We start from the raw sequence: 19,895 nt of genomic DNA, 5'->3' as shown, positions 1-19,895 counted from the left end.
TGCAGGAGGGTGGGTGTGGGGTGGATTTGAGAACTTCCTACTATCTGCCCAATTTGCAGTTTTTGAACCTGAAAGTGCTCTAAAAATAAAAGTTTATTAATGAATTTTAAAAAGTAATAGGAAAGAACATCTACAGTAGGTGAGATATGATCAATAACTAACATCGACACTGGTAACAAAGAATACAACATTATTCTTATAAGGTACTCATGAATAAAGCACAATGAATAATATACATCTAATTGTTTAATACTCAGCATACAATCAATGTGTTCTGATCCCACGTACAAACCATATAAAAGAGAATCTTGCTTTTCATTTTGTACAAACACAGCTAGTAGAACCTGACAATGTTTAAAACGTACCGTGTTGTGACACTATTGCTTGTTTCAAAGGGAAGTTATTGCTGTCCGGCCACTGTTACATTGTCACCTCTAACCCATAGGATCACTTTATTTCTAAGACATTGTATCCTACAGCAAGACTATTTTGCAGCTAAATTAGGTCAAAAAGTTTTCTTCCTTTAAAAAAATAGGTAAATGCACGTAAAAGGTATCTGCCAGGCGATAGGGTGGGGCTTCTTGGGACTCCGGGAAGGACGGCCTTGGGTACTGTGCCACCCACAAAGAGAAGACCACACACGCTGCTTGTTTGGATCCCAGCTCTCATTTATGAAAAGGATATAAAAATGTTGCGTAAAGCACGGATCCTCGTTTTCATAGGAGCCATGTGACCGCGCCGGCAATCCATGCGTGACGCCTGCCCTTTGAATGTAACCGAGAAGGTCCCCTTTTCTTTCACTCCAGAAATGAAGGCAACTGAGTGGCCAGAGGAAGGTCAGCAAGTGGGTCGCACAGGCAGCAAGAGTGTCCAATCTTTACTGTACCCCAACCCGTCTTTAACAGAGGAAGTGGAAAATGGTACCGGCTCCCTAGCTCCCTCCTTTTCATTGACAGGTTAGACCCTTGGCCCCGCGCGGGCAATTGCCCTGGAGCACTCAGGCCCCTGGCACTCAGCGACGGATGCGGAGGTCCTTGTGGCTTAGCGCCCTCTCTGCCCTGGGGCACCTACGTCAGCAGAATTTGCCTGCAAGTCCACACCCCTGTGGCTGAGCCCTAGCCCTCGCTTCTCAACCTGAGAGGAAGCTTGCTTTTGGTTTCCCAAAGCTGCCCGGTGACGTCACTGTACCGCGGGGCTGAGGACCCATCCCCCAGGGTCAGGCTCAGGTTGGCCAGACTGTTGGTGGCTTCAGCTTCAATCATACAGTGAGTAACCCAAACACACTGAACATCAGGGCTCTGCAGCTTTTCCAGTCTATACTGGTAGACACTTGGCAGTTGTGACAGACAAAATTTGCATCAAATGCGTATCGATTGTAAAAATGCCAATAAAAATTGTTTGCAAGTACAGGGTTTGTTGCTGCTTTTCTGACCTTTCCAGAGTCACGCTGTGGCCCGCAGTTGGGTCTGGGATAACAGGACGGCACCAGCCCCCAGCAGACCCAGTGGAACCTGCTTCAGACCCAGACTGAGCGGCATGTGCTCTCCACCTCCCCCGTTATAAACAGAAGAGCACGCTTCTCCTCTTCACCTGGCTAACCCCCTGAGCTCAGCTCTGCGGTGACAATGACGCTGTGCCCTTTGGTGAGAGAGCGAGGAGACTTTTCTCTCGCTTCAATGAAATCCCTTTCAACAGACACTTTGTTTTCAAACGTTGCTGCCTTCCCAAGGTAAACTATTTCCTTCCGTAGAAAAACGAGTTCTAGAAAACACGCTTTACAAAGTTCAGTGCTACATAAGAGGACAGTATTCGAGAAAGTTACAGAGATAGATAGACGTGAACGAGGCCCGCCTGGGTGTCGGACAGCACGAGCGGTGCCCCCGCGGCAGGGGTGCGGGAGTCTCTGATGGGTCAGGGCTCAAGGCCCAGGGAAGGAAGCGGCCGGAGAGACTGTGACCACGTGCTTCTCCAAGGGACGGGATGCACAGTGGGCACGAAGGGCACTTTCCACGCTGCCCCTCTGCGTGACCAGCTCACCCACGGGGGAGGAGTCCGCACTTCCGACCCACTGCTTAGAACACATGGGCAGTCCCGGGGCCCAGCAAGGCTCAGACTGGAGTACCTGCCACTTTCAGGGTAATTGAGCTGCCGGTGACAAGGGATCCGAGGCTTTTGGAATGACCATTAACGGCCGTACTCAGGCACATTAGGGACGGAAGGGTCCTGTCCGTTGCCTCTGGGGGTCTCGACTGCGCGGGGTGTTTCCTTCTGTCCTGCCCGGGGGCGTGTGGGCTTGCACAGCCGAGGGTGAGCTGCGAGATGAGAGATGAGGGTTTCAACGCTGCCTGCCCTCTCAATCCCACGGGAGCCCCTGAGATTCGACTACACTGGCCTGAGGGGACCCAGCCCTCTTCCTTTTAAGCTCACCAGGATGAGGACAGTGGGCAGGGAGGGCGAGAAGCTCAGGGCGACACTATCCAGCCGCCTGTAGATGCCTGTGGGACCCGGGGCCTGTGGCCAGGGGGTTCTGACGGGGAGACCATCAGCCAAGGGCGAAGTCTCCCCCACACAGCTTTCCTTCACCCCAGTGGTCCCCCAGGCTTTGGGGATCACCAAAATAACCCGGGGGAGCTTCAGAAAGTCCCAGGACCCAGGCTGCACCTGAGACAAGTTGAGTCGGAACCTTCCCGGCTGGGCCCGAGCAGACTCCCGGGCAGCCAAGCTGGAGAACCAGTGTGCTGGTCCGGTTCGTGGTTCCTTCATGCCGTCGGGGTGGGGGGAGGGACAGAGCTCAGAAGGAGACCTGCCGGCAAATGCCGAAGCCTTGGACATTCATCCGTGTCACTTATGAGGTGACAGTTTGTCAGAGTGTGATTACGGGGCCACCTGAGACGACCTGGGGTGTACGTGAGCACGGTGGCCCATGGCGAATGTCGGCTTCGGGTCTTCCTCCCCCCGAACTGTTTCCCCAGGCGGGGGCTGAGGCGGGCTGTGGGCCAGGCTCTGGGACCCACCGCGGGAGCAGCCGGCCCGAGGACAGAGGAGCTGCTTTGAGATCAGGCCGGTCAGGGCTGTCGGATGGAAACGCTGTCCCGGAGCCCTGCTCCTGACCAGGGACCCCCGGGCTCCGGAAGCCTCTACAAGCCCCTGCCTCTCCCGGAACAGACCTGGTGAGCATCACTTTGGGAAACACAATCTTATGAGAATTTGGCAACTAGATTTCATGCAGGAAAACTGCAATCCAAAGAAGCCACAGCTGGAATGGTTTCTGCTGTTTTATTATGTTAAAGTAAACTATTTCGAATGACAAAGATACTAGGGTTTAATGCTACCACGTGACTGGCTACGGGTGCTGTCCCTCGCCATCACCTGCTGCCGGCAAAGGGACAGTGGAATGGGGCTGCTCCCCAGTGCACAGTACACACCCGGCTCAAGTGTTACGTTCTGAGGTGAGTGATCAATACAGTGGCTTCGTGGCAATCACGTAAAACGGCAGATTCTCGGAAATGTTGTTTACTCGTCTCACTAATCATTTTTAAATTCCAGGTGGAGAGATAATGTCCCCAGTGAGGAACCTGGGGGTCGAGGCCAGTCGAATTCCCAGGCTTGAAGGGGCAGCAGGTTGCCTTGACTTGGCCATTGGCTGAGGTTCCCTCTGCTGGGAGCGTACCCCTCCCCCTCCCCCTGACCCCCGCTCACCTTCCGGCCCCCCTCTGCCTCCCTGCCAGGCCCCCCAGGTCTCCAGGAGGCACCCACTGCTCCTGCCACAGTGCCTGGTTGCCAGGTCTCGCTTGTCAAGGTCACCCTGTTCTACGGTTAGCGTTGGTGAGACCCTTTCCTCTGCCACGTGGTGGACTTCTTGGAATCAGGGATTGTTTTATTTATTTTGGTTCCTTGAGCACCTTTGCTGGGCTGGTACAGGTGCTCAGGAGCATTTGAGAGCATGACAGCATTACCCTGAATGCAGATTCTATTCCCATCGAGATAGAATAAAGTTTTGGTAATGAAACTGTGGGGTCCCGATCCATCTGAGCCCGTGAATAATTCGAAGCGGAAGGAAATGTACGTGTGTGTGTCTGAACACACCCACGGGTCAAGGAGGTCGTGGAAATGGTTCTTCCTCGACTGGACGGGGCGGGTGTTCATTAGGAGCGTGTGACCCGCCCTCTGCTGGGCCCCCCGGGAACGGACAGGTTGTAGGGGCACAGATGGGGGGAGTCGGTTCCTACCTAGCTGGAGCTCCTCCAATTACAGAGACGTTTTTTAAAGAAGGAAAAACATCTGCTCTCCTGCACCTGGCAGAGGCTGTGACGGCCTTCATGTCCAGCTCACCTCCCACCTCCGCCGCTCGAATCCCACTCGCTACGGAACATCGTCATCGTTTCCACCCGGGAAGCTGCCCGCAGGGGCGAGGGCTGCGAGCCGGCACCGTGCCCCACGGTCCTCGACTCACACAAGGCAAAGGGACGCTTTGGGGACAGCTCACCAGGGCGGAACCAAGTACCCTTTGAGTAGAGAACGTTTAAAATGAAGTAAAAGTGATCTCCCGTGAGTAGCCTACACTAATTTTTAGGGGGAGACGAAGTGAGTTTTAAGCACAGGTAGGTTTTCGCAGTCTCCGGATACGGGCTACCCGGGCCCTCTAGGGGCTGATGGGTTTCCTCGGAGACCCCAGCTGGGGGGCATGATCCTGTCTGAACGGCCGCATCCGGGGCTTCCGGTCCGGTGCCGCTGACTCGATCCGGGCTGTGTACCGTCTCCTCTCGCTGATGGGGGACCCATGTGGGTTCAGAGCAGTGGAATGGAAAATGAACAAGGAAGTCTCCGAACGCTCGGAATTGCAAGACGCTGGCTGACCGACGCAGAGCACGTACCGCGGACGCACGTGGCAAAGGAGGTCTGAGGGGGACTCCGTCCCTCTTGGTCCCCCTCGCCCAGGAAGGGATCCAGGGGCTTAGCCTCCTGCACCTGCGGGGACTGGACGCCGCAGCCACCAGGCGTGCTCGGGTCACGGAGGACTTCCAGTCTGTAACTGTCTGGAGCTGGCAGAGTCTCTAAGCAGAGCCAGTGGGTCAACTGTCCCTGGAGGCCGGCCCTTGCTTTTGGTCCCAGCTGGGCCCCATCAACGCAGGGCAGCAAGTGCTACCCACGGACAAGCTTCTTCCTCATTGGAAAGGCCCACGCAGAACAAAACCAGTAACTGACCGTTGAAAACCCCCGAGGTCCCCAAGCAATACAACTCCTTATATATACAGGTAGCTGCCCCGCCCCGCCCCAGTATACCTCATTGCTCCGTGAGCATCTGCCCGGATGGACGTTCTTTTCCAGATGCCTTTCGTGGGCCCTCGTGGTGCAAAGAGGAGGGATGTCTCTACGACCCCCCACAGTACATCCGGGGTGAAAGGGAGGCATCAGACGGCGCAGATGAGCCAGGCCGGGCTCCGGGAGCCGAGAGGGTGCGGCCGTCAGGGCGGAGGAGCCGGTCCCGGGGCCTGGATTGCTGTGGGCGCTGCTACGTCCAGGGTCATGCTCCGATGAACTCCCTGCTCGGGGGGCCTACCCGCAGGTAGTCTGCGTTCTCAGCCGTCGGCCCCGTGAAGATGCCATTGGACTTGGCTTCCCTGGGAAGGAAGTCCTGCTGGTAGTCGGGGTTGTCCAGGCTGACTTGGTGGCCGCCTTTCTGCACCCAGAGGGCAGGGCCTTCGGGGACAGCACCGGCGCTCAAGGGGTGGGCGGTGTTGAGATACTCGGGGTTGCCCACGGCGTTGCTGTGGGGGTTCTGGTAGTGGGGGTCTCGGCCAGGCGCGGGGTTCAGAGGCTGGTTGTGATAGACGGGGTTCTGGACAGAGCCCGCCGGCCTCTTGGGGACCGACTGGTTGATGTATTCTGAAATGGAAAGGACACCAGAGGCACTCAGCCGAGCACTGCCCAGGGGGAACGCACGGCCTCCTCCGAACCCGCGCCCCTGTTCCGTGAGGGGGCGGGGCGGGGAGCCCGGCGCCGGCCTCCTGCTGCGCACCAGGTGACCTTCCTGTCCTCAGCGCTGAGTGCACGTGTCCCCACTCAGAGCCCTCAGAGGGCAGCCTGCCCCCCGCTGTGTGCGTGCAGGCCAGGGGTGGGGGCGATAAACCCAGGTCAGAAAAGTGCACGGTTCGCAGGCCTCGAATGAAGCCAGGAGAGAAAACGGGGAACAGCTGCCCCCCAACTCTCACATGTGTGTCTGAGCTGTTTGCTCCAAAGCCCAGAATATCTGCAGATTCATCCTAAACACGGACCTCCAACAGCCCCCTGCCCACGACCCGCCTCTGCGGACTGGCGCGTGCCACGCTCAGTCGGGCGTGTGCCTCTGCCTCTCCCCCCTCCACGGCATCTGCAGATCTGCCACCGTCTCCGCCTCCGGGCCAGCCTGCAGGAAGCCACCGGCCAGGGCACCGGGCTGGCGGCTGCTGGGCGGGGCTGCAAGCGTGACCGTGTCCGGAACGAGCCACTCACCTGGCGCCGGGAGGAAAGGGTCGTCGATGTCCTCGGTCAGGGTGCCGGTGGGGTCCGAGCTGTACCGCTGCAAGAAGCTGTCTTCCTTGAGGGGGCAGCTCTGCTGTGGGGGGACAGGCGAGGTCACATGAGCCGCAGGATGTATGACAGTCCCCCGCGGTCTTGCTACAGGGCGGGTCTGGGCAGGGCCCGAGAGTCTGCATTTCTACATGCTGCCGGCCCACAGGCCACAGGGCGAGGGCGAGGCCGTCACCGCTGCCCAGGAGGCGCCTGCGACAGCAGGGAGGGCCTCTGCCCGTGCTCTGCTCTCCGCACGGCGCCACGAGCCGCATGTGCGAGCGACGCAATTCTTTCCATCCTCACCCGAGGACATCCCCCCAGTTTTTGTTCAGATAGAGTGGGAGGGAGGGAGGGAGGGGGAGAGAGAGAGAGAAACATCGACGTGAAGGGACACATCGAGTGGCTGCCACCCGCATGACCAACCAGGGCCGGGGACAAACTGCAACCGAGGTACATGCCCTTAGTGGGAACCAAACCCGGGTCTCTCTGGACCGCAGGCCGATGCTCTAATCGCTGAGCCAAACCGGCCAGAGCAGCAACGAAATATTTAATTGTATTTGATTTCAACTCATGAACACTAAATGTGAGCAGCCACAGGGGCCAGTGATCCCACACTGACAAATGGGGGTGAAGGCCAAGGCTTCGTGCCATCAAGCCTCAGCGCCCCCTGGAGGGCTGGGTGCCATCCCTAGAGATCTTGCTCCCCGGTCTGGGGCAGGGGCCCCTCGGTTTCTATTTGTTGCCAACTGCCAGGGGACCTGTGGCGGGAGGTCCGGGGCCCCATCCTGAAGAGCACTGCAGGGAGGTCCCCACTCATCGTTGGCCTCAGGGTAGGGGCTCAGGGACCACGCGGGGAAGAAACAATACGGTGGGGAGGCCTGAGATTGTCTGGGTCAATGCGGGCATGACCTGGGTTCAACAGAGCCATGCCGGGGGTGTGACTGAGCCCCGGTGTACTAGGGCTTCATACGTACCCCGTTTCTGTCGATGCAAGCCATGGTGGAGTTGTTGCTGGTGGCACTCTGAAAAAGAAGCGGAGGTGTTTAAAGGTGTTCGGGTCGTCTTGACCCACTAGCTTCCGAAAACTCGGCTTAGCCATGTTGTAATTCTGCTCCTTAGTCAACCTGGAGAGGTTGCAATCCCCTCCGCAACGCGGTAATAAAAGGAGCACCCTTAACCGATGTGTCCGGTCGGGCTTTGTCACCTGGCTAAACGCGCTCTGCGTCTCCGGGCGAGTTCCACTAGATGGGAACCGTTTTCCTAAGCTCCAGTGTTCACCACGGAGGACCCAGCGTACGGGAGCGGCACGTCTTACCGGAGAGCTCAGAAGGGGCGTCCGGGACGTGGAGGGGCTGTGGAAGAAGCCCTGCTGGGGGATGAGGTACTCGTCGGCGTCCACGACGTCCCCCACGTCCTCTTCGCCCACCAGCGCGCGGTAGAAGTTGGAGTCCGTGGGGCTGGGCAGGTGCATCCTCTCATCCCCCTGGGGCAGAGATGTGGAGACATCAGGAGGGCCCGGGGATGCTACTCACTTCCGGGCTACGGGTCCAGGGCTGGCAGGTGCCTGTTCGTTTGCCAACTTAGTTCCCGTACAATCGCCCTGGTTCCTTCCCTAGGCTGCGTCCTCCCCTCCCCTGCCCTCAGAGGAAACCAAAAGCTCCGGAGGAAAAAGGCAGGTTCGAAGCTGTGACGTGACTGATGACAATACACGCACGTTCTGTTCTCTCTGGTCTTCCTGGCACCAGCTCCTAGAGCCCTTGGACTTTGCTAGGTGGTAAGAGCCACAGAGGTGTCGTCGTGTTAATGGGGTGACTCAGGACCCCACCTCGGTTGGGGGCTGGCTGCCAGGGGCATCAGGGGTTGGAACTTTCTGTCCCACCCCAGGTCAGAGCACAGGTGACAGCCGAGACCCGCGTTGCCATCTGAAGAGGGAGGGGCCGGTTCTGGAGGTCTGAGCCCTCAACCTGTGGGATCACACGTCATCTCCAGGGGGACGGTGTGGAAATGGAGTTGAACTGGACACCCCACTGGTGTCGGAGAGGGGCCTGCTGGCGGTGTGGGGAAACCCGCCGCCCCGCCCCCTGGCCCGTGTGAGCACACACGGAGCGCCGAGCACAATCTTAGGTGCTGTGCAGTGGATTCTGCCTACACTGTGTCACCACATCTGTACCGCAGCCTGTGAGCTTGGTGTTGGTGGCCGAACAAGGCAATGGGAGGGGCCGAGATCTGAAGCTGGGTTTGCCCTACACCTAAGCCCTGCGTCTCCTCCGGACCGAGCCAAGGCTCTGACCAGCTGCAAGGTGAAGGTGACATGTGATGTGGAGGCTGTGTCTGGCACTGGGGTTCAGATGGGGGTGGCAGATGGGGCTGGGCCCAGGCTCGCTCCAACGCACTGAGGACTTGACGGGGCCTGGGGGGCGGCGCCCAGGACGGAGCCCAGCGACGCCTGACGCTCCTTACGGGGCTGTCCCCTGCGGGAGGGCAGAGGCGGTCTGGTACCTGGATGACAAGGTAGCGCTGGGGGTCTCTGGCCATTTTGGAGAATTCGCTGATCAACTCGCGGAATTTTGGGCGACTGTCTGCATCTATCATCCAGCCTGGAGAAGCAGAAGAGAAAAGGGGTACCGCTGGAACCCTGAAAGTAACCCCGAAGGCGGCACTGCCTGAAGGACGCGTGTGTGGGGAGACCCTTTTCGACAAACAGATGATGAAGGAAACTGACTCTCTGTGATGGACTCCCTGGTCTTGGCCAACCAGCATGGGCTTGTTTAAGCCCACGGCACTGTGACCTGTGCGAGTCAGGGCGACACTGACGTGCTCTGATATTCTGACCTGCTCTCCCGAGGGCCGCGCCCTGGCGTGACCACCGGAGCCGTCCACGGTGAGGTGCTCTGGCCGGGGCTCAGGGGCTTGGTGCCCGGGCTGTTACCCCCTCCCTCCACAGTCACCTCGTCTAGATTCTCTCAGCAGACTTGCAAACTTGAAACCAGATTCTGTTTGGAGGAATGTGGGGACTTTCCTTCAGAACCTCGGGCTTTGGGAAGTCCCTACCCTGGTGTTCTCGTGGGCCAGTGGAGGGGGTACTTCGGGGCTTCCTTAGGAGGACACCTTCCGCTAACCAGGCCGGTGCATTTGGCGACACAACGACCTGGGCCCGGAGGAGCAAGCTGGAGGAGCAGCCATGAACTGGGGACCCATGTGCCTCTTGGGGGTTCACATTTCCCAGCAGCAGGATGTCAGGCTATTTTAGGCCAGACGGCGAGGTGACCTCAGACAAATCATGTAACCCTTTAGACTCTCAGCTTCCTCAGCCCCAAAACAAGGAAGTTAAAAATAGATGACCTCTGTGGTTTAAAGGTCGGCGAGCATCAATATTTACACCGACTTCGCTCTGCGGTCCCTGGGTTTCCTTCCGCGTACATGCGCCGCACACACGGAATGTCACCTTCAGGGCCCGCTCAGCTGGGGGCTCCGCTGCAAGCACAGTGGAGCAAGTGACACACTCGTATCTGGATCGAAACGTTTACTTGCTACACTGTGGCGAGGCCTCACGCACACCCGCTACTTGAGAGACTGGAATCGAAGCAGAAATGTCGATGCTATTGGCCTCGTGTGGTCACTCGTGAGCAGGCGTTGGAACAGTCTCTCTGGTAACAGACTTCAAAACGTGGGCGACCTTTCCATCGCGCAACTCACGACACAGGACGTTGGTGTCGCGGCGCACGGAGACTCAGGGCGGTGTCAGGTCCCCGGCTCAGTGAGTCAAGCTAGCGCTTCCTGAGGAATGTCTGAGGGGTGACTGGCGACGTCTCTGGACTCGGCTGCCTGCATTTCTCTGGGGAAACCGAGGACTCGACCGTGTGGCCGAGGCCCCGCTACGCCGGGGCCGTGGCGGCGTTACTCACACTTGACCATGATCATGTAGACGTCGATGGTGCATATGGGCGGCTGCGGCAGGCGCTCCCCCTTCTCCAGCGTGGTGGAGATCTCACTTGCTGGGATCCCATCGTACGGCTTGGACCCAAAAGTCATCAGCTCCCAAACGGTGACTCCTGCGAGGACCAAGTGGCTTTGTGAGTCAGTGATCACAGCGCCCTGCCCGCGCTCGGCACTGTGGATCCTGCTCCTAATGTTTAAATGCTGATGTTTCTGTGGCCGCGGGCAGCGGGCTCAGTTTACCTCTCTGTGAAGTGGGTGATGACAGTGCTGTCCCCTAGGAGGAGGGAGGGTCAGATAAGACAGTACAACTGAAACGTTCGGACAACGCCAGGCAAATAGCGAGAGGCCGCTACGTGGCGAACTGTGGGAACAACCAAGCCACCACCGCCAGGGGAGCGACACCGCTCTGGTCAGGCTGTGGAGCAGGACAGACACTCAGGCGCTGCGGGGGCGGTGTGGGCGGGCAAACGTGGAGATTACAAGCAAGGTTATAAGCTGGGTGTTTTAATAAAAGAAAAATTGGAAACAAAATCCCTCCAATGTTCCTTTGATGAACATAAAAACCTTATACTTTTTGTTTCAAAATCAATCCTCATGATTAAAAAAAGAAATCAAAGCAGTAGGAATTTTTGAATGGGTGTTTTTTTCAGACCATGACCCAGTTCTGATGGCCTTCCTTCCTTCCTTCCTTCCTTCCTTCCTTCCTTCCTTCCTTCCTCCCTCCCTCCCTCCCTCCCTCCCTCCTTCCTTCCCTCCCTCCCTCCCTGTCTCTCTTCTCTCTCTTTCTTTTTAAAGCATTTAAATTAAAAAACTTTTAAAAAAAATTGATTTTAGAAAGAGAGGGGAGAGGGAGACTGAGAGAGCAAAACACCAATAGGCTGCCGCCTGCTTGTCCCCTACTGATTAAGCCCACAGCCTGGGCACATGCCCTGACCAGGAACTGAACCCGAAACCATTCGGTGCCCAGGACAACGCTCACCCAATGGGACCCCACCATCCAGGCCCTGATGGTCCTTCTGCCTCTGTGCCAATTCTCTGCTCTAGAAACGTACCGACACCTCAGGGAGCTTGTCCCCACCGGACAGTGAAAGTAACCCGTGCTGCCACCAGAGAAGCCTCAGCGGACAAGTCCGGTCCCCAGACTCGGGGGGGGGGGGCAGGCACAGGATCCGGGCGGACCCTGACCTCCATCTGGCTCCAGTACCCACTTTCCTTAGAGCTGGGCCTAGGCGCGGATTGCCACGGATCCGCCTGGCCTTTCAGAGGCCACTCCTGAAGGAAGTGACCCGAAGTAGCAGGCAGAACGCAGGGTTGGAAATGGAGAAGACAATGGTCCCCGCGCAAGAAGAGCCATTCTCTGTCCTCTCCTGCTCCCGGTCAGCACGGACGCGGTGAGAGCCCATCTCCTTCCCAGATCTAGGAGGTCAGGGCGCTCTCATCTAACTGGGTTGGGAGGGGTGTCTCAAGGTGCGCAGTGGGTCCCCGTGGGAGGGCGGCTCCTCAGGACTTGGGACAGACAGTGGGGTGGGGGGTGTACCCAGTCACAGCTGTCAGTGGGCCTGGAGGGTGGTGCGGATGCTCCATCTTTCAATTCCTAAGTGGAACACACAGGTCCCTGATTCATGAACTATTTTGCCTTGGCTGGAGACGAGAGAGTGAAGTAACAGGATATGTGTTTTGTAATTGTTATCCTCACCAAGGACATTTTTTCCATTTATCTTCAGATACAGCAGGAGGGAGAGAGGGAGGAAGAGAGAGAGAGAGAAACATCGACTTGAGAGAGACACATCAAGTGGCTGCCACCCACATGACCCCAACCAGGGCCGGGGACAAACCGCAACCGAGGTACGTGTCCCTAGCAGGAACGGACCCAAGCTTCTCTGGTCCGCGGGCCAGTGCTCTAACCGCTGAGCCAGACCGGCCAGGGCCAGGCTGTGTTTCATACTAAATGTCCAGGCTCGTGAGCTAAGCATGCCAGGGCACTGCAGACTCTGATCACAGAGAAGTTTCCTCCAGACTGAAACACACATGAGCACCACGTGTTGCAGACCCTCTGACATGGGCTATCATGGCTCAACGTCCCCGAATTAAAGGGTTTTCGGTTACTCCACATGTGGGGACCACGTGTGAGCTGAGGGTGGGCACGGACTGTCCGGAGCACCACACAGCCCACGACGCTGCAAAGGCAGAGGCACCAGAACATCCCTTCCCCAGCTCACCGTCCTGGTTAGGAGCTCGGGTTTTATTTGCAGCATCCTGGGGAGCCCAAGAAGGATGTTATGCCGAGAAGAAAAAGCCAGATGTGCTTAAACAAAAAAAAAATACATATATTCTGCCTATTTGGACACTAGATGAGAGTGTACAACACAGGAAGTGAGGACACCCATGGGTTCGTCCTGCGGTGCCACCGTGGGGCCGGGCCTTGGGCTAGTGGGGTGTCAATGATGATGGCCCTGGGCAGGGTCCAGGAGTGGGGACAAAGCACTTCTTTCCACCCATCTTGGGGGGCTGACTTATCTCAAAAACAACTGAAAATAACAAGGCATCAGAAAGCGTAATTTCCTCCTTCGCTAATTACAAGCCCTCAGCTCACCAGAACGTGTACAAACTCCTCGGTCCCTCACCGAGATCACCCTGAAAAGCTTGCATTATCCCGGAGGACCGGACAAACACCGTGACATTAAAACGATACGTTTGGACCATGAGGAAGTTGACACCGCTGCGGAAGAAAAACGCTACGCGGACGATGTCCTGAGTGGTTTTGTGATGCTGACTCGCTTTCTCTGGGGAATAATGCCTTTCAATATTCCTCCCCCCAAACACATTTCTGTGGAGGTGGGGTGACATTCATAGGTGGGGACAGGCTGACGAGTCACAGTGACCACAATAGCCGAGGTGTCTGGAGGCTCCGCGGAGGGCGGGGCGACAGGTGTGTGATACCGTGGTGACCGCGCCCAGCACGGCAGTCGGAGAAAACGCCCTAGTGATGTTTTCTTAAAAGGTGCGGCGGGTACCGAGGCCACGAGGCCTCGAGGCCAGCGGGTGAGGACACTCTGGGGGAGGGACGCCCCCGAGCACGGCGCCCAGGCCCTGCAGACCTCGGAGGGGAGGGCGGGGAAGTAAACACAGGGCCCCGATGAGGCCTGGGAGCAGTTCTTACTGTCTTCCAAGGACACATCCTTTCTGCCGGCCACGCTCTCTGACCCAGCGGCCACCACCCTTCACTCCAGCAGCGCCAGCCTGAGCCAGCCCATCCCAAAGCCTCTTGTCTCTGCCGGACCCTCCCGGGCAACCTCCCTCCTCATCTCCTGGGTTCACGTCAAATTCGCACAAGAGGTCGAGTTTGGTTCGATTCTGCGGATAAGGGCACGTCCTAAGTTCAAGTCCTCCCTCTCCCCCAGAACCCCCTCTTGACAAGGTCACGGACAGCCGGTGACATTTAGTGCGGCGGTTGGACTTCATTTCCGGCGTCAGGGTTTCTCAGTGTCACTGAGGGACAGCAGCTGCTCTGTTGCTATGAGTCACTGTCTTGGAAGAAAAGACTTGGGGGCAGAGCATGTGATGTCACGCAGCCCCGGCAAAGCCGTCGAAGGGCCCCGGGATCCGCACTCACCGTAGCTCCAGACGTCACTCTGGTGGGTGTAGATTCGGTGCAGAATGGATTCCAGGGCCATCCACTTGATCGGCACCTGGGGGTCAGAGAGGCAAAGGAACAAGACGACTATTAGCTCCCCTCTGCTGAGAACACGAACTCAGGCTGGGGCACATGGCGAGTGACGGACAAATGTGGAGAAGCCAGCCGCGCCCTGCCCCCACCCCCCGGCCAAGCGCTGCCCCAGGAGGAGCTGGCAGCCCAGGGCCTTGGGTCTGTGGGTGTCCCGGTGAGCTGGGCACAGGTGTCGGCAGCTGGGGGCTCTGGTTGTGCCTTGTGGTCCTCTCCACTCTGTGTTTGTGGGTGTTTGCTGGGGTCATGCAGGCCACAGTGACACTTGTGGGGTACATCTGATACAGAGGATTCTGGAAAGCCTAACAGGAGGCCTGTGTGCCTCTGTGCTGGGGGCGAGTCCCCTGGAGAACCCCCAAACCTGTCCAAGAGGAGGGAGCAGGTTCCGCCACTGCGGGTCACCAGTGAGCGACATAGACACCCCCGGGAGCTCTCGGGACAACTCTGGGAACTTTCCGTATTTCTCACACGTTCTCGGCAGCGGCCACCAAACCAGCTGTGACGTTTCCCAGCTGCCCTTCTGCAGGGTGGTTGAAACCTAACCTTGGCTAACCTGGAGAGCAGGAGCCGGCCTCACGCCTCCTGCCTCTCCCTCTCTGGACCCGCCGGAAACATCCTTACTCCCTCCCCCAGCAAACCTGCTCCGAGATGCCCGGCTTGCGTGGACAGAATCCCCCAGTAGCCGCAGGTGCGGGTGGCCGGGCCGTCACCTCATCCAGGAGGCCTGAGAACGTCCCCACGCCCAGCAGTCGGCCGGCGGGGAACCGCGGCTGGGTACAGGCCAGCTCCCTACCTTGCCTCCTTCTGCATGGTATTCCTTCTCCTCAGCGCCCAGCAGTTTGGCCAGCCCGAAGTCCGTGATCTTAACGTGCTGCGGCGTCTTCACCAGGACGTTCCTGGCTGCCAGGTCCCGGTGCACCAGGCGCCGCTCCTCCAGGTAGTTCATGCCCTGAAAGACGGCCGTGGTGAATACAACCAGCTGCCCTGCAGTGACCCTTCGGCGCAGCGAAGGCCGCTCCGGGCTCCCCTGCACCTGCTAGGCCAGGGCCAATGCAGCCTGCGCCGCTCTGTCCGCTCCGCCCCGCTCTGTCCGCTCCGCCCCGCTCTGTCCGCTCCGCCCCGCTCTGTCCGCTCCCGCCCCCGCTCTGTCCGCTCCCGCCCCCGCTCTGTCCGCTCCCGCCCCCGCTCTGTCCGCTCCCGCCCCCGCTCTGTCCGCTCCCGCCCGCTCCCGCCCCCCCCCCCCGCTCTGTCCGCTCCCGCCCCCCCCCCCGCTCTGTCCGCTCCCGCCCCCGCTCTGTCCGCTCCCGCCCCGCTCTGTCCGCTCCCGCCCTCTCGGTCCGCTCCCGCCCTCCTCTTGTCCGCTCCCGCCCCCCGCTCTGTCCGCTCCCGCCCCCGCTCTGTCCGCTCCCGCCCCGCTCTGTCCGCTCCCCGCCCCGCTCTGTCCGCTCCCGCCCCCCCTCTGTCCGCTCCCGCCCCCCTCTGTCCGCTCCCGCCCCCGCTCTGTCCGCTCCCGCCCCCGCTCTGTCCGCTCCCGCCCTGCTCTGTCCGCTCCCGCCCCCGCTCTGTCCGCTCCCGCCCCCGCTCTGTCCGCTCCCGCCCCCGCTCTGTCCGCTCCCGCCCCCGCTCTGTCCGCTCCCGCCCCGCTCTGTCCGCTCCCGCCCCCGCTCTGTCCGCTCCCGCCCCCGCTCTGTCCGCTCCCGCCCCGCTCTGTCCGCTCCCGCCCCCGCTCTGTCGCTCCCGCCCCCGCTCTGTCACGCTCCCGCCCCCGCTCTGTCCGCTCCCGCCCCGTCTCTGTCCGCTCACGCCCCCTCTGTCGCTCCCGCCCCGCGTCTGTCCGCTCCCGCCCCGCTCTGTCGCTCCCGCCCCGCCTCCCGCCCCCCCGCTCTGTCCGCTCCCGCCCGCTCCAGCCCCCCCCCCCCCCCCGCCTCTGTCCGCTCCGCCCCCCCCCCCCCCGCTCTGTCCGCTCCCGCCCCCCGCTCTGTCCGCTCCCGCCCCCGCTCTGTCCGCTCCCGCCCCGCTCTGTCCGCTCCCGCCCGCTCTGTCCGCTCCCGCCCGCTCCCGCCCCCCCCCCCCGCTCTGTCCGCTCCCGCCCCCCTCTGTCCGCTCCCGCCCTCCTCTGTCCGCTCCCGCCCGCTCTGTCCGCTCCCGCCCCCGCTCTGTCCGCTCCCGCCCCCGCTCTGTCCGCTCCCGCCCCGCTCTGTCCGCTCCCGCCCCCCTCTGTCCGCTCCCGCCCTCCTCTGTCCGCTCCCGCCCTCCTCTGTCCGCTCCCGCCCCCGCTCTGTCCGCTCCCGCCCCCCTCTGTCCGCTCCCGCCCCGCTTCTCGTTCTGAATGGAAACCGGGGCTACTGATTTGCTTGTAGAGGTTCCTGCTCCACCGGCCCGCTAGCTACCCCGCTGTGAGGAAGTAGGAAATGTAGCTGAGAAGCACCTGGCACAGGGCCTGACATAGGAGGAATTCCTGGGGACCCCCGAACCCCGGCCCTTGCCCACAGCCTGCTTGCCGTCTGCCACACACACTTCCTCGGCGCATCCTCTCCACCTGCCTCTCTGACCTGAGCTCCTGCGGGTCCCGCTGAGCTCAGCTGCCGACCCGAGCAGGCAGCTCTCCGGTCAGGGCAGGTGGCAGGAGGGACTCGGCGCGGCAGGGGGGTCCGGCTCTGCAGACATCTCCCACTTACAGCGCACCCCTCCTCTCCCCAGCCAGGACAGGGGACATGGCCCTCTCCCCGTAGAGCTGATACTCATGACTCTCCGGCCGAGAGCGGGCAGTGCAGGACGCAGCCTGAGGTGCGCGAAACGGGCACAGGCGGCTTTAGCCGACTCTGCCGGACTCTCTAGCTCGTCTGCGGCTGTGCAGGGGTCTCTGTTGTAATGCAATGGCTCAGATGCAAACCCCCCCACCCCAATTTCCTGGCAAATTCTTTGCTTCCTTTTGCATAGGTATCAGGTGAGAATTATTAGCTTGTCATAGCAGAGCGAAATTAAAAAAATTTTCTTTCTAGAGCAAAACTAGCCATCACAGGAAACTAGAATCTATGGAGTTACCACCAGGAATTCGTCTTTGAGGGCTCTTTTCGAGGTCTTTCACGTTTGTCTTTTCTTGGGAAAAAATAATGGATTCCCATGTCTCCCTTCTCCCTGGTATTATCCAGAAAGCTCCGGAATCAATGTTGAGGATGCTGTTTGACTTAACACGCTTCCTTTTTTTCTTCTCTCTCTCTCTCTCTTTTTTTTTAATCCTCACCTGAGGACATTTTTCCATTTTTTGTACAGATAGAGTGGGAGGGAGAGAGAGGGAGAGAGAGAGAGAAACATCGATGTGAAGGGACGCATCGAGTGGCTGCCACCCGCACGACCAACCAGGGCCGGGGACAAACTGCAACCGAGGTACGTGCCCTTAGCGGGAACCGAATCCGGGTCTCTCAGGACCGCAGGCCGACGCTCTAAGGCTGAGCCAAAACGGCCAGGGCTCTCTCTCTTTTTTTAGCACTTTATTTATTATTAATTTTTTAGAGAGAGAGAGGATGGGAGAGAGAGATAAAAACATCAATGTGAGAAACATCCATCGGCTGCCTCCTGCACGCCCCCTACTGGGGGCCAAGCCCGCAACCCGGGCATGTGCCCTGACCAGGAATCAAACCAGGACCCACAGGTCGATGCTCAGTCCACTGGGCCACACCAGCTGGGCTTAAATGCTTCCCTCCTAAGACTTCTCCAGTGCCAGGAAATAGGAGCAGGGCTCGTGTCTACTCAAGAGGCAGCTAGCGGGTCCCTGGACCAGCACGCCCACTGGGAGTTACTGCTTGGAAAGCAGGTGGGGCGGGAGGGGGGGAGGCTGAGGAAGGGCTCTGAGCAGAGGGCTCAGGACTGCTCCGCCACCGCTCCAGGGCCCCTTCCCCTTTCAGTCCTGGGCCCTGACTGTGTCTGTGCGGGGTCCCCCTTGTCTCTTACAAAAGAGTAAGGCTTCTATTTATTAAATATGACGGGCTCCCCCATTCAAGAAGGGTCCGTTATGCTCGGCCTCTTGTCTGCATTGCAGGCTGTATTCCCTCGATGTCCTCTCCTCCCTGCCCCAGGCTTTCTCCCCACCCCTCTGGCTCCCTCTCTCCCCTTCCATCCTGTGTCCTACTGACCGCCAGCTCACATGTCCTGAGACAGCCTCTGCGGTAGGTGTCGTGTAGCGGATGCACCCACAGGAATACACCCAAGTCCCTACACATGGGGCCAGTCACCCTCTCCCTTTCTGTGGGCTCCTCCAACCCCCAAGGAGGACTTCAGAGAGAGCACTTCTAGCTGCTCTCCATCACCAACTTCATCCTGCCTCTGAAATGCCCATCGGAGAACCGGGCGCGCCGGACACCTCACAAACGGTGGTGGAAGATGCGCGAAGGAACGAATCAATGGGCGCAGCCACGGGCGATTTCGAACACTCAGGACGTGCCTGGCATTTCAAGCCTCTTCTAGAAGGTTCCGGCAGTCCCGGCAGCCACATGACTGCCTTGAGAGCCGACCCAGAAGGTGCAGGAGCTGGGGTGGTTCTTCACACACCACGTCCTCTGCACCCCGAGACCACCGCCAGGCCTGTGCCCCAAAGTTCCTGCAGGGGCCTCCAAGATGAACCCGCCTCTGGCTCAGAGGCTGCTTGGGATGTAAAAAACCAAACCAGACAAAGACCAACGGCCCAGCCCGCTGAGTACCATGCAAATCCAGTAACTGGACCCTGTTCCCTGCTCCCCGCCCAGCAGGTCCTTAAAGGGCCAGAGCAAGTGGACAATTGTGATGTGCTCCCAGCAGCAGGCTCGGGGAAGGGGCCGGAGGGGCAGTTTCCATGTCCCTGGGCCACAGCTAATCAGCCGGAGGAGTTTGAATCCCAGATACTTTTGGGACAAGCAGATTAGGCTTGTTGGAATTTAGATAAGCCTAGATTCTTTGGTCCCTGCCCGCACTCCAGAGGCAACTCTGAAAGGCCAGCTCGGGCAGGCAGGGCGACATTTTAACCGGCCCCGAAGGTAAGGGCCGCGGCATGGCTGCCGAACTCCCGGCTCCGCAACGGAGCCACCGCAGGGAGCGGCGCCCGCAGGGCCTCGTGGGAAACTCCTTTCCTGGTTGGAGGTCCTCACTTCCGTTTAGTTAGCGTGTTTGTTCTCGTTAATTACGGCAGGCCAGCTGGGATGGATTCTGAAATGCTGAGGTTAAAGGGGGTCTGAAGAGCCGGCCTCAAACTTCCGCACGAAAGGGGCCCAGGGACAGGCTGCCCACGATCGGAAAGACTTTCTTGGCAGGGTGGCTGCGTGGGACATTTACAGATTGTTTTCCCAGGGGCTGCCACATCCCATCCCACAGCCCTTGGGAGGAGTCTGAGAGAGAGAACCCCCACATGAGAAGCGGGGTGCACGCTGACGTGTAGGGGCGGGGTGGAGGAGCGCAGGACGCAGACAGCATAGCAGATGCTCCTGGCGCAGTGAAGTCAATAGTACAGCTTCCGCCCGGCCGGTGGGCTCAGTGGTTGAGCGTCGGCCCTGCACCAAGAGGTCGCCAGCTGGCTTCAGGTCAGGGCACATGTCCAGGGTGTGGGCCCGATCCCCAGTGGGGGGCGTGCAGGAGGCGGCCCGTTGATGTTCTCGCTCATCAATGTTTCCATCTCTCTCTGCCTTCCTCTCTCTAAAATCAGTAAAGAAAA

At 59.4% G+C, this 19,895-nt stretch overlaps 1 protein-coding gene across 1 annotated transcript in view; it reads right to left on the bottom strand.

Moving 5' to 3' along the window:
* Positions 1 to 3,721: 3,721 nt before the first annotated feature.
* EGFR (epidermal growth factor receptor) overlaps positions 3,722 to 19,895 on the bottom strand; it is a 157,144-nt gene continuing 140,970 nt past the window's right edge. Inside the window, exons 21-28 of the mRNA XM_036247102.1 lie at positions 15,009 to 15,164; positions 14,105 to 14,180; positions 10,458 to 10,604; positions 9,052 to 9,149; positions 7,868 to 8,035; positions 7,527 to 7,574; positions 6,493 to 6,595; positions 3,722 to 5,886 (exon numbers count right to left, since the gene is read on the bottom strand). Coding sequence (XP_036102995.1) covers positions 5,525 to 5,886; positions 6,493 to 6,595; positions 7,527 to 7,574; positions 7,868 to 8,035; positions 9,052 to 9,149; positions 10,458 to 10,604; positions 14,105 to 14,180; positions 15,009 to 15,164 — 1,158 coding nt within the window. The 3' untranslated portion in view covers positions 3,722 to 5,524. The remainder of the gene's footprint in view (positions 5,887 to 6,492; positions 6,596 to 7,526; positions 7,575 to 7,867; positions 8,036 to 9,051; positions 9,150 to 10,457; positions 10,605 to 14,104; positions 14,181 to 15,008; positions 15,165 to 19,895) is intronic.

Source organism: Molossus molossus, unplaced genomic scaffold, assembly GCF_014108415.1.
Source record: "Molossus molossus isolate mMolMol1 unplaced genomic scaffold, mMolMol1.p scaffold_m16_p_7, whole genome shotgun sequence".
Classification (NCBI taxonomy): Eukaryota; Metazoa; Chordata; class Mammalia; order Chiroptera; family Molossidae; genus Molossus; species Molossus molossus.
This window is presented reverse-complemented; position numbering and strand designations above follow the sequence as displayed.